The sequence below is a fragment of the Eretmochelys imbricata genome, chromosome 4 (assembly GCF_965152235.1).
Source record: "Eretmochelys imbricata isolate rEreImb1 chromosome 4, rEreImb1.hap1, whole genome shotgun sequence".
NCBI classification, from domain to species: Eukaryota; Metazoa; Chordata; order Testudines; family Cheloniidae; genus Eretmochelys; species Eretmochelys imbricata.
The window spans coordinates 34,340,106-34,354,493 of record NC_135575.1 but is presented as its reverse complement, the minus strand read 5'-3'; the positions used below and the strand labels follow the sequence as shown (position 1 = coordinate 34,354,493).

General features: G+C 35.9%; 1 protein-coding gene across 2 annotated transcripts in view; it reads right to left on the bottom strand.

Moving 5' to 3' along the window:
• Nucleotides 1-1,105: 1,105 nt before the first annotated feature.
• AIMP1 (aminoacyl tRNA synthetase complex interacting multifunctional protein 1) overlaps nucleotides 1,106-14,388 on the bottom strand; it is a 64,894-nt gene continuing 51,611 nt past the window's right edge. For both annotated transcript variants that reach the window (XM_077815110.1, XM_077815111.1), the window contains exons 6-7: nucleotides 12,163-12,331; nucleotides 1,106-1,357 (exon numbers count right to left, since the gene is read on the bottom strand). In XM_077815110.1, the coding sequence (XP_077671236.1) occupies nucleotides 1,191-1,357; nucleotides 12,163-12,331 (336 nt within the window). In that variant the 3' untranslated portion in view covers nucleotides 1,106-1,190. The remainder of the gene's footprint in view (nucleotides 1,358-12,162; nucleotides 12,332-14,388) is intronic.

Here is a 14,388-nt window from a genome sequence, read left to right as displayed (position 1 = left end):
TAATTATTGCTGCTAGTTCCCAGATGCATGCACAATTAGTACTGTGGGGGTATATCTACAAAGCACATCTAAAAAAATGTGTGTTACTCTCTCCTTTGTGCTTGTCTCTTTTAATTTTATATGTCATTTTGTTGTTTTCCTGTCTTACTGGATGACGTTCAAAATCTGGAAAATTCAGAGACTGAGAAATTTATTATTTCAGTGGTTAGACAATAGATGGACAGTAAATGAAATACAAACTCTTGGAAGTATATTTAAACAGTTATTGGGGATTTGAAAAGGTTAGTTGTGAATTGATATAGTGCTGCCATTCTCAGCTCATGACTTTATATTAATTGTGGCTACTTCCTTTTAACATGTGATGCAGTGAAATAGCTTATTTTAAAGTGTAAAAATAAAATTAGCTGTTCTTGTTACAGTAAAGTATGTGATTCTGTATACAATGTATGTCTGAAGAAATTTCATGTAGAAGTTAAAACACCAAAATGGATTCACTTGATTTTTGTTTCATGCATCAGTGCAGTACTAAAATTTAACTAAATTAATTTCCTTGGTCAGAGTCCATTCTTCATTTATGATTTATGGGTCTGATCTGCCAGACCCACTTCAGTTAAATTGGCAGTCTCTGCTTAGGAGCAGCCAAAAACTACATGGGCAGAGGACTATGACATATCATGAGGGGAACAGAGTTCCACCTATCCACTCTCAGATCACTGACTCTACACTACCTGAATACCTGGCATTAGGGACCTTTCTCTATGAGGGCCCCTGGTTCCTGAGTAATTTTGTGGGTCATAGAGGTTCTCAATCTATCTACCATTGTGGGCCGCATCCAGTACTACGTGTATCGCCCTGAGGATGTCACATGGGCCGCAGCTCAGTGCTAATTGGGCCGCAAGTGGACCATGGGCTGCAGGTTGAGAACCACTTTAGAGTGTAGAGTACTTTTCCATCCCTTTCTAAACTAAGCCCAAATATCCTCAGTATCTGCACCCCTTATTCCACTGAAACAGGCTCAAGCATTTAGTTAATAACTATGCACATTATTTAATTAGTTCATATCTTTGGAGAAAAAGAGATCAAAGAAAAATGAATCAATCATGCCTTGGGGGGAATATATTCATGTCTTTATTGTGCTTGCACAGCTTTCCATTTAAGCCTTTGAACAGTTTCTCAGTAAGTGGTTTTATTTATTTGATTCCACTGCTGGCCATCGTCTGAGCCCTGCAGACCCCTTTCCCCTTCACTTCAAATGGAACTCCTTTGTATGTAGCAATGCATTGGTCATTAGTATGAAGGTCAGGTTGGATCTGCTCCCAGATCTTCTTCTTGGGATTAAGTTCCTTCTCAGGTTCTCCTGTTTAAATAAATAAATAAAAAACAAGTAACAGACATGAAACAAAAGGAAGAGTATGGGCTGTATGTATGTGTGAGATAGAGTGTAGTAACATTTTCCTTTGAGAATTTATTTGAAGTGATATTGGCTGCCAAAAAATTATCACTTCATCAAGCCTCAGAGTGAAAATTGTCAAGATCATAAACCTTAATTGTGTTTTTTGGGTTGGGTACTTTCTGATCCTTACTTGATAGTACTGTAGGTCCCTGGAAAAGAAAGTTTTATATAGCCAGCTATAATACATAATCACAAAGAGGTAACAGTATGCTGTGTAAGCACTGGGATTACAAAGGAAAAAGGGGAAAAAAGTTTTTATTTAATGATTTTGAGATATGTCAGAAACACAAAGTAAATATTGAACATAGGAACACATTGTCCAGAGAGGCTTAGGCTCATCTACAGCACTGGGCAGTGAAGTTTTAATTATTTGTTTTAGACAGTGTAGGCACATGAAATTTGTACTGAGTAAATGTGAAAGGCACATGGACAATCTACAACTGTAGAGGGTGAGAGAAAGATGGTCCTGTAATTAGAGTGCTACCCTGAGACTTGAGGGACCTATGTTCAATTCACTTCTCTGCTACAGACTTTCTGTGTGACCTTGGACAGGTCACATCTTTATGCCTCATCTCCCCATCTGTAAAATGGAGATAACAGTACTCTCACAGCGGTGTTGTGAGGACAAATAATTAAAGATTGTGAGATAAAGGGGACCATGTAAGTACCTAACTAGCTTTTTTCAACTATTTTTTACAGCTAAAGGATTACAATAGAGGAACAAAAAAATAAACGTTATACCTGTTCAAAATATTCCTCCTGTTTGCATTTCTTGCCTGACCATTTAAAAAATGACAAGGGAACCAAAAAATTAACCTGAATAAATTCCTCTGTTGCCAGTTTAAAGATGATTTATACTGAATGAACTGCTGTGTGCCAACATCATCTTTCATGATATAAATAAAGCATGACAATCAATTCATTGTACCATTTATTTTCCTTTGCAAAGACCAAATGGATTTCAGATCTCCTAAAGTAAAACAAGACTCCGTCATTTAGCCACAATGCCTTAGGGTGTTTTTAACCCTTTTTATGTGATTCATGTTAGTAGACTGAAGAGCACAAGGGAAATTATAAACACTTCCACTGGGTTAGGGCCCAGTTTAATAATAAATAGCCTCCAGGGGAATTAATGCCATTTCACTGTCAATATTTCAACTTGCTAAGAGTTTCAATTCAGCCCAGTTATTGCACATACAATTAAAATGTTATGTTTCAAAATTCACAGCACATATCTACTTTATTGGGAAAAAATTATATCCCCAAAAGGTAGGACAACAGCCAGTGTACTAGGAACTAACATGACTCATCAAATCAACAAGCTGCACTCTACTTAAGGGGAAACTGCTATGTTCTCTGTAGTAACATACTTCAGTGATGAGCATTCTCGTGTTCTCATTCCATCCCCTCTATTCAGTCCTTGCCAGCCCAGGAAGAAGCTCTTGAGAAAGACTTCAGCAAACTCAGTCAGGAAGATGTTTTAAGACAATAAGATTCTTTTTCCTGACTGGTTAACCAACGGGTCTATTATTAACATTAGCCAATAACAGCTACATACTACTTAGTTGTGATGGCGAGATAAAATTATCTTGTACATACATTAAGGTTCTTACTGGCTTACATCAGGAACATTCATTAAGCAAAAGAATAATAATAGAGGGTCCCAAAATGCATAAGGAAGGGAAAAAACAAGCAATTGTCCTCAGATGGATGAGTGGACAGCTGCCATTCCAACACTGCCAGCTAATGTTTGTCATTTAGACACTTCAGAAGACTGGGTGCTCAGCTTGTGTACCCTTGGTGATAATTATAAAGAAAAGTTACTTCAGCCTGGTTCTGACTCTAACTTCCATAGCTTTTTTTTTTTTTTTTTTAAATGGGCTTCCACTGCAGGCCAACTTCTCTGTTGAATAGGTTGGCCTGCGACAGCGCCAAGATTCAATGTATCAGTCAGAAATTATTTCTCACAAATGGAGCACTTAACTACGTCAATGTCTTAACACTTGTCGAACTAACTGTATGATTTAAAAAAAAAAAAAATATCTAGAACACTGTCCTGTACAAAATTCACAAAAAGTCATTCCTTTATACCAAAATGGATACATACCAACTAAATAAAGTTATTAAGCAGAATAGCTGCTAAACAATTGTACTGTTCAGAAGGTGAAATCTACCTTGTTCCCCCCCCCCCCCCAATATTACAAAAAGCAAATGAATTTTTCGAGGATAAACTAAAATCTGACTTTTATTACACAAACGCTTTCTGGATCTTATTAAGAGTGTCTTTGGAATCCCAAGTTGAGCTCTCCTGGGATCTGTGGTGAGCTTGTATTAGATTAGCACAGGCACCACTTTTAAACATTACCAGAGCCTCTCCTGTACCCTGCCGCTTTGCATCCCTTTCTCTCATAAGACAATTAATCCTTTGAAAGGATATCTAAAAATAAAATGGAGTAAAATTATGGCCACAATGATTTTCCCACCCTCTTCTTATGGATGTGAAACATGCTGAATCTGCCAAAGAACCAAATGAAATGTATCAAACTGTACAAGTGCTATCAAAGTATTAAAAACCTAAGATAAAAATAATAATGTCACCGAGTGGTCTTGTCAAAGCAGTCTGTATCATTATCCCCAGTTTAGAGATAGGGAAACTGAGGCACAGAAAATTAATGTAACTTGCCCAAGATCACCCAGCAGAAGTGGCAGAGCTGGGAACAGAATCCAGGGCTTCTGATTGCCAGTTGAGTATTCTATCCGCAAGGCAACACTACAACAAGAGAGAAGCCAGTTGGCCATGCACTGTAATTGTGGTAGAGAGATCTTTCCATCCCATCATAGCTCAGTGATTTGCATTAGACTATATCTTAGGGTTTTATAATGCTGCCATCATCACAGCACTTAGGTGCAAAGAAGGTAAGGAAAGTATGATCCAGTACCTCGAAGCAATTTAACAGAAATATAGATTAATTTACCACTGGGGAGAAAAATCTAGGACTGAAGATAGAGCTTACAACAATGGTGTTAGTTTCTTATCACTAGGAGAGGTAACTGAGCAAAAAGTGGAAAGCATCCACACACCAACGTTTTGAATAAAGGAAGTTGTTTATACAGCCTATCCACTGCACAGCAGGTTTAGAATAATATGAATTTCTCTTGTAACTGGTGAACCATCAATTGAAACATCAACTGTTTTAGACCAAAATTAGCATTTGAACCATACACCTCAAGTGACAAATTTGTGGTTGCTGCAGCATTTCTCCACCCTATTTTTCTTTTAAAAGCTTCTATTGTACTGTTACAGAGAAGGGAGGATTTTATTGCAAATTTTGTAACTATTAAAAATGGCTGTGTGTGTGAAGTGGGGTGGAGGAGAAGGGAGTGTCTGTATGTGTGTGGAAACTTTTGCTATGACCTTCATCAAGCAGGTGATTTCACTAACGTAGAATGGAAACTTTATGAAGTTCTTAATATGAAAAAGACCCTTTCAAAGTTGCAATTTCTTGTGGTTTTGGGTATGAAACGTGTAAGACTACTTTCTCATTTTTGTAAAGTAAAATTTAATTACAGTTATTAATAGTGACTGCATAGCCCAATGTCCCTTAGCAAGATATTCTCTACAAATACAGAAAGAGGGGAATTTGAGGAAATTCTCCAGTTTCTGCAGGGAAAAAAAATTGTAAATTGTAAACGTTATTAAATCGGAAATGGCTAATGTTCATGACAACTAAAATGAACATGGAAAGTTACCCAGTGGCCCCCCCCCCCCCAAATTCCCATTCATCATATACAGTATCAGTCTGTTATTTTTAACCATGAGTCCATTCTGCTTGACTTGGGACAGCTGGATCTGCTTTGGGGTTGTTTTTTTGTTGTTGCCGCTGCTGCTACATAAGCTTTCAGTCTTCAAATTAAAATCAGACCCAGCTGTCCTTTCTATTTTAATTTCAGTGACTCAAACTGAATGTTCATGGTTTAAACTACTCACTTAAAATCTATCAGTGTTTAAAATTATTATAACTAGTCTTGGAAATTAAAATGAATTTGAAATAAATAATGTGAGTTCCATGTTCCTGGTACTGCTATTTTTGAACTGCTTGGTTAGCTTTGCTTTTAAGAAAGCAGTGGCTCAGCCAAACTTGAGATTTTGGTATACAAAAGCTAAGTAGGAGATTTAGACACACATCTCCCATTAATTTTAATGGAAAATGAGTTTAAACTTCCTGCTCAGCTTTTCAATATCTCAACATAAATTTCTTTCCAAAATCAAAATATTTCATTTTAAAAACAGTTGAGGTTTGAAAAAGGGTACCAAAAATCTGCAAAATCACTGCATTGCTTGGATATACATAAGGAGATAAATTATATCAATTTGGGTCTTTTTTGTTAAAAATCTGAATGACTAATAATTGGTAACATTCACATTTTAGGTTTTAATGACAGTCTTTAAAATTTAGGTTCAGAACATACATTATGTGTAAATTACAGTTTTGCACAGCTGCTAATTATTGCCATTAGACAATGAATTTAAAACAGCAAAGAACTGAGTGCTGATTTTATCAATGATGCAAGATGACACTGGGTTAGGGAACCTTCTTAAAAGTTGTAAAATCCATCAGGAATTAATTGATGTCTGAAACAGCCACACATGTACAAGCAACTATCACATTGATAAAGACAAAGCAACCAATCGCTGAATAATCCCCAGCACTCATTTAGAATGATTAAAGATTGAACATTGCTTACATTGTGTTTGGTTATCCTTATGCAATCTTCTAACGACCAGAGCAGTGGTTCTCAACCACACATAGGTGTACCCCTAGAGATACACAGAGGTCTTCCAAGGGGTACATCAACTCATCTAGATATTTGCCTAGTTTTATAACAGGCTACGTAAAAAGCACTAGCAAAGTCAGTATAAACTAAAATTTCATACAGTGACTATGTATACTATGCACTGAAATGTAAGTACAATATTTATATTCCAATTGATTTATTTTATAATTATATGGTAAACATGAGAAAGTATGCAATTTTTCAGTAATAGTGTGCTGTGACACTTTTGTATTTTTATGCCTGATTTTGTAAGCAAGTAGTTTTTAAGTGAAGTGAAACTCGGAGAATGCAAGACAAATCGGATTCCTGTAATGGGTACAATAGTCTGGAAAGGTTGAGAGCCACTGGACCAGAGGACTCAAAGGACCAGCCCTTCACTGCTTGAGAAGTTAAAATCTAGTAATTGTTAAACCTGATTGAATTTTTTAGCACAAAAGAGGCAGTCAAAACTGTATGCACAAATATATGACAGAATGAATAATTAGCCTCCAACATCTGGTAATTTGTTTAGCCACTGCTAACAATGTGACCCAAAAGTTAGGACAGTGTCTCAGTCAATGGGCCATTAGAAACAACTCTGATAAGACTGTTCAACAGTCATCAGTGTTCTGGCAAATTAAAACTTTGATGGCTAAAGACAATGGGGAGAAAAGCTGGTATGATAATGTCAGGCTCTCGGGCAGCTTATGTCTCAGGCAGCATAGGTCAACCTAACTCTAACATCTACACTAAAACATAGCTCCCACCTATGTAACTCACCCACTACACCGACTTAATAACTCTACCTCTGCAAGCGGCGTAGTGCTTAGGTGGATGTAGTTAGGCCGATGCAGCGTCAGTATAGACGCTGCACTGCTTACATTGATTGTTGCTGCCTTTCAGAAGCCATCCCACATTGCCCCACACTGACAGTTAAATCAGTACAAGCGGTCTTCGTGAGGATGCATGCTGTCAACACAAGGAGCGTAGTGCAGACATTCAAAAGCGATTTAATTACTGTGGTGGCTATATGTTGACATAACTTAGGTCAACTTAATTTTGTAGTGTAGACTTGCCCTCACTGAATCTTACTGACCTAATGATTCAGAACAAACCTTCCATCATGTTAGGCAGGATCAGTGCCCTGCAGAAGGCTGGGGACAATGCACATGCCTGTCTGTGTGTGTTTCACAGGTTTTTTTTTTTTTTTTTTTACTGTGATTAAATCAGCACTCTCTCCCCGTCCTACTTCCTCATCCCTAAAAATGAACCTAGTGAAATGTACTAAATTACATCTGTTTTGCATTTACATTTTATGTGAAGTCTTGCAAGTTATTTACTCTTAAACAACAAAACGAACCTTCCACGCTATATATTATTTACACTTAGGCTTGGAAGGATTAGACTTTTTAATGGTAAGTGTCAATTTCACAGTACACACAAACTGAGGAAAAATACTTCCATTGATGATGTTTGAAATTTATAGGTGGGCAAAGCAAGAAAAATGCTGCTTGAGGACTTGAGTTTGATTTGAAGACACAGACTTTGTGGACATGTGAAATGTGGACAATTTGTGTTTTAATGGTTATGAAGCTTAAACTTTTTAAATCTTAACATATACTGTCATTAAATAATTACTATCTGACTCCCCCTACTGTCTGATCCCTCAATCTCCCACAACTGTGAAAATTTATATGGACAAAATCTGAAAGCTTAACACACACAATTTTGAAAAACTGAAAATTTAAAATCGATAAAAAAAGAAAAGCTTAAAAATAAATATTGATAATATCCTTCAAAATTTTAGTCTATATACCGTATGAATGCATGATTCCTTCCATCTTGTGTGCTGCTTTATACCAATTACCTTATTGCGATTTATAAATACTCTTGATTCCTGCCAAAAACTGACTGTCACTTAGAAGTGTTTCCTTCATAACTAGCAAAAGAATATCTTTTATATCAAGTTGGCTTGCTCTAGCCTTTCCTCATATTTATTGATCTATGTTTTGTATGTTTTCATATGTAATGATTGGTTCTATTCTAGAATGTCTATTTTGTGCTGTTAAGAATGAGTGGTGTATCCTCAAAAAACAGTTATTGGCTTTGTCTCGTAGCTACCAGTTTTTCTGAAAAAAAATATTTTTTCCATCGGTGCTTTAGGGAATAGTTGCCATATTTTGTAGCTAAAATGTTTATCTCCAGAAGTCAATTTAAAGAAAAAATGGTTGTAAAAATCTTCATTTGGCAGCATCAAATCTCCCCAGATGTCTCTGGCTTCATATCAGAAGGAACTGGTTGTAAAGCATAACAAACGCTCTATCATAGACTGCAGGCCACAGGTTTAGTTCTAAAGTACAACTTTCATACGACATTTAATTTATAATACAGCTTTTGTGAAACAGAATAGGTCAATAGAATATCAATATGCACCAACACCTGGGAACAATTTTATAACAAAGGCGGACATAGCTGATTCTCACTATGAAAAGACTTTTGGAAATCTAATGATGGATCGAAGCTTTCCTTAAAAGTAATTCTAACTGTTTTGCTACAGAAGTGCCCCATTAGGCAGGTGGCTTGGTGTGCAAGAACAGACGGGATGCAATGTAACAGAGCTACATAGCTCTGTGATCATTTTCAAATGTTATTTCTGATCATTTATTTTTGATTTATGAGTTTGGACTCAGCATAAAATATGACATGATAAAGAGCAAGTCAAGGCTGACCCCTCAAAGCTGTCAGCAGGATTAACACAAGCATAAGGGAATTTGAATTTTTTTTGGAAACAATGGGTAATAAAGATAATGCAGGAGTCAACCCAAGGGAGACACTCTTCACCCATCTGATTTAAAAAATAAAATCACTACTTAAGTAGCTTTAGCAAGAAGACACAATGTGGGACAGTTCCAGGTTAAATGTTTACTGTTTTGATCACTGTTCTTAAGAGATAGCGAACGATCTAACACACAGCTCACAAAGGACATTGGCAGGATCGCGTTCTCACTAAGGTTAAATCTGTAGGAGGAGCAGTTTAGAAGGATATGATTTTAAAATCTCTTTGAAAGTTAGAGATAGGCTCCAAGGTAGCCCATAGTGAAAGAAATTACCAGCCATAACATCCAATGTATTTCCAATTACAATTCTGATTCATACTATGTGAACCAGGATTTCTATAATTTAACATTGGGGATGGAAAACATCTACTTGGGTGGATTGGGAATGGAGAAAAAGTGTCACATGAATCACACTTCCGTGTGCCCCAGAAATTTTTACTTTTGTATTTTGGTTCAATCTATTATTCTTTTACGAAACAAATGTTTATGATAGTGAATGACAAAAAAAATTGTTGCAGGATGTAAGGCCAATGAAGGGGTACCATTTACAACTGGGTTGGCAGGGTTCTTCCAACTTTCCGCTTCCCGTACCTTACTACTTTTGTAGACACATGGCTCCTATCAGAAGGAAGCTGTTGTAAAACATACAGAGTCTTCTATCACAGGCTGCAGGCCCAAGGTTTAGAACCATCACACCACATTTAATTTATAATACAGCTTTCGAGAAAGAGACTGTGTCAATAGAATACCAGTATGCATGAACACCAGATTTTTGGGTTTGACCTCAGCATAAAATATGCTTAAGAGAAAGAGCAGTGAAGGCTGATCCTCATGATCCTGTCACTAGGATTTTCCCACTAGCAAAGCTTATTCTGCAGCTTGTGCTACCCACTAGCATAAGGGAGTTTGAACATTTTTTGGAAACAATGAGTAATAAAGAAAACATATATGTTTTCTATTCACAACAATGTGTTTCTCACAACAGCTTTTTTTTTTGAAGGCAGATAATTTCAGTGTTTTGCACTCTTCAAGTCTGCCAGTTAAATAGATTGACATAATTAAATAGCACATTTTCCAACAGAATGAATCAGCAGAGTGCCAGCTAAACCACACTGGGAAAATGTCAAAGCAAAAGGAATCCAAGATCTGAAAAAAATAATGTGACTTAAGATGTTTCATCTCAGGGATTTCCTTGGTTTCAAATAAAAAGTGGCTAATATCGGGCAATTATGTGTTCTTTCCAGTTTTGGCATTTACTAATGAGTTAATTTGGTTTAAGGTTATGAACTATTTTTCGTGGTGTGTGTGTGTGCATATCTCTTATGATATATTTGTAATGACTAGCTCTGTTTATATTTTGAGACTGCCATGTAACCATTTTCTTTAGAAATTCTTCACCCTTCAAACACAAAACACTTGAACAGCAGATTTGGGGTGCAGTTGATCAATACTATAAGGTAAAGGAAACAAAAGTCATTTTTATTATTGGAGATTTCTGGATTTTAGTTCACATTGTACATAATCTACAGTGCATCTGATTTTTCTTCAGCAATAAAATGCTATCTTTTAAATATATAAAACCAAAAAAGAAAAAAATGCTCCAATAATTATTTCCTCTTTAAACAGGATATTATTTGTAATACACTCTGAATTACAGCAACAAGGTACAGCAGCTAAGTCTTAATAAAATGTACATTTCATCTATCTGAAAAGCACCAGTGCAGAGACTTCACTTTCTCAGTGATATGCCATGCAAAATCTTTTTGTAAGTACCAGAAGATTACATTAAGAAGTATTTATATAAAAGGTATGCTGTGGAGATAAATATTCAATAAGCCGAGTGTCCTGCCTTTTAAGTAGTGCGTCAAGTATGGCACAGTATTTCCAACACATAGCAACGCAATTTTAAGCGACAGGTATTGTAGGAAGGAATCAGACCGTATTGACACATACACACCACATCTATCTGGATGATCATTTTCAGAAGATGACAACTTGTGCTTGACAGTGGATGGCTCCAGGAACTGATAATGAACTGTGGAGCTCATCACTGCCTGTCTGGGGTTAAGCTGAACCCATGACATAGAGGTTATAAGCTCTACCACCACCACAAACAATATATTGGCATCTTGGTTGATAGAGTCAACAGGAAGGCTCAGAAAAGAAGTGGAAACTGAATATCCCTCTCATCCTCAGGTGGTGGGTCTGACAGAATTGTGATGATACACTTGGGTGGAGAAACACTCAGTACCATTACCTGTGTGATGCTTATCTGTGAGCAACTAGAATATAATAACTGTACCATACTGGGATGTCAGTACAGCACCTTTCACAAACTCTACACACACTTTACTTGGGGGCTGGAGGTATCTTTCTCCCACTCAGGATACAAATTAGCAAGACCAGGTTTGATTCTATCATAGCAAACTGTCATTTTCAGAATTAAAAAAAACATTTAAAAAAAATGTAAAAACATAACCAAATACAATATGTTTATTGGAGCCAAAGATTATTTGAAGAACGCAATATTAAAACTTTTCTTCAAAATTCACCTTAGAAATAGATGTTTACCAGAAAACATTCTGCATATGTTTATGAGGTGAAGGATATAGAATTTGGAGACAGGAAACTTTGGTTCTATTACTAAGTCTGGTGCTGACTTATTATGTGACCTTGGGCAAGTCACTTAGCCTGTCTATGCCTCCACGCCTCCATTTGCAAAATGGAAATATTGAAAATGACCACGTTCATAAAGAGAGCTATGGATGAGAATGCACTATGTGTTAGGTATGAGAACTATTATTTCTCCCACAATCCCCAATGTTTGGCTTTCAGTGAGATATTTTAATCCTTCTTTATGCTATGTATTCAAAGAATACTAGAGTATTCTTATAAAAATATGAATTCTTCACATGAATATTACAAATGTCTGCAATTTAACTCAATTTATAATACTTACTGTATAATCAGCTCCAACTCAGAGACAACTATGGCACTTATATGTAAGTTCCTGGCTATGCATTTTTCCCCATTTCCCCAATAATACATATTGCTTACCAGGAAAACCTTCAAAGGTGATTCTTTCTCCAGGAACAGCCCCACTGGGGGGAGCAAGGATCTCCACCTTCTCTGGTGAGCTGGCACACATCACCATTGCCTGAGATACCACTCCCCTCATCTTTGCAGGCTTCAGGTTACAGAGTAATACTACCATCCGGTTCTGCATCTGCACAAAAAAGAACAGATATTCATTTAAAAAAAAATTGTAAGGAAACTGAGTTAAGGTTTTGGGAGTTATTTTATTATAGAAAAAAGAGGATTGATTATGAGGGAGAAAGCTTAATACATGTAATATGCATATATACAGTAGACTGAATATTGTTTGTATACATATAACTATGCTAACAACAACAATAATACACCAGAAATAATAACCACTCGGTTATTAGACTATTTTTTTTAGACTATTAGTCAATAAAAGCCAGGAAACAGACAATTAAGGATGAAACATTCCAGGCTGTCCTCCAGCACCTAGACACAACAGGGTACCATACTAAAGTCTTGAAGGTTGAGCCTTGATTTGCCAAAATATTAGGTAATACATATTTTACTCATTTGCCATGCTTTTGTTGTTTTGGGTCACAACTTTAGGCCGTCTTTAGTACAGTGCTGTTAGCAGAGGAATTTCCTTTTTAAAAAAAAAACAAAAAAACAAAAAAACCCACTTCTACAAACTAAAGTTACTATATAAAATATGTAATTATATAAAAATGTTTGGGTGATTTAAATTTCAGGATACAGATTACAGCTGTGCTGTATGTTCCCATTCAGCCCAAATACCAAAGATAAGAGAAATTTTTTGAGCAAATGAAAATGGCTGTATGTACTGCACACACCAACTTGGTCATTTAAAACAATAAACACTTCTGTTTTTCTTAATTAATAAATAATAATGAGAGTAAGTACTGCAACCAGACCCCATTAGAGACTATTTTGCCCTAGAAAAAATAATTTTTAAGTTGAATAAAACTGAAGCAAAACTTTTTTAAACAAAACAAAAATGTCTTCAAATTCGCCCTATCCCACAAAAAATTGTTCTCAGATTGAGATTGCTGCATATTAATGCATAACTTTTTAAAGCAAGACCACGACTCCTTTTGAATTTAATAAAATTTACACATGTGCAAAATTCTGAATATTTAGTCAGAAAATTTAACAAAAAGAAATTTTTCTTAGCATTAAGATACAAATCCCTGAAAACAAGAAGGAATAATGGAAAATAGACAATTTAAATATATTCTTGATATTATATATCTACTGGGTACATACAGTACATTTTGCAGATGACAGTTGTATATTTTAAGCCATTGTTATGAAAGTAAATCTCCAGAAACATATGATGATGTAAAATGTCAGTGGTTCTATTTAAATATTTGAAATGCAAATATCTGAGCTAGCCTGGTCCTGAATGCTGCATAACAATCGAGATAGACCAATGTACAGAATAAAAGGGACATTGCAATAGTATTGTGCTCTTTATTCATGCTTGGTTTTGACTGATTACAAAAACTAATCCTGGGACAGACAGTATATAGCCTTTAACACTGAAGTGCAGAAACAAATGGAAATATGTTGTAAATGCATATAGCCAAATTTAGATTGAAACAAAATGGAAAGGGGAAGGGTTTTGAATTACCTTCTTCATACACCCCCTGAGTGGCTGTGGTGAGTGACCAGAGAGCTTTAATATTATTTATATTCTGAAGAGTTCATGAATAATGTTTCTAGGTACAATGCTACAGGTTAGAAAAGGATGTACACACTTGTAAACTTCAATATCCAGATGGTTTTCTTCCATTAATGTTTCCAGTAAAGTCAAACTAGTATCCTTTTCTGACTGGCTAAGACTCTACTTTTCCAAATGTTTCTCATTATATTATTTTCTTATATTGTACCACATGTGATTATGATTCAGAGGAACTTTAAAGAATGGGCATGAAGACTTTAACAAAACTAAACATTTTCTGGATACACACAAGAAGATGATTGTTTTATGTGCTCTCATTCCAGTTAACATCTCAGGGCTACAAGATGCCTAACACACACTTTTTAAACATGTGTGCTGTTTATGCAGCTTACACTTAAATGAAACTTGGAATGTTACAGGTGTGACAGAAGAATTTGAAAATATCTTTGTGTAGACTTTTAAAAAACACATTACTTCTTCGCTACAACATTAGAAACAGAATTATCGGACAGGGAGCATTACCATAAAATTTGCTT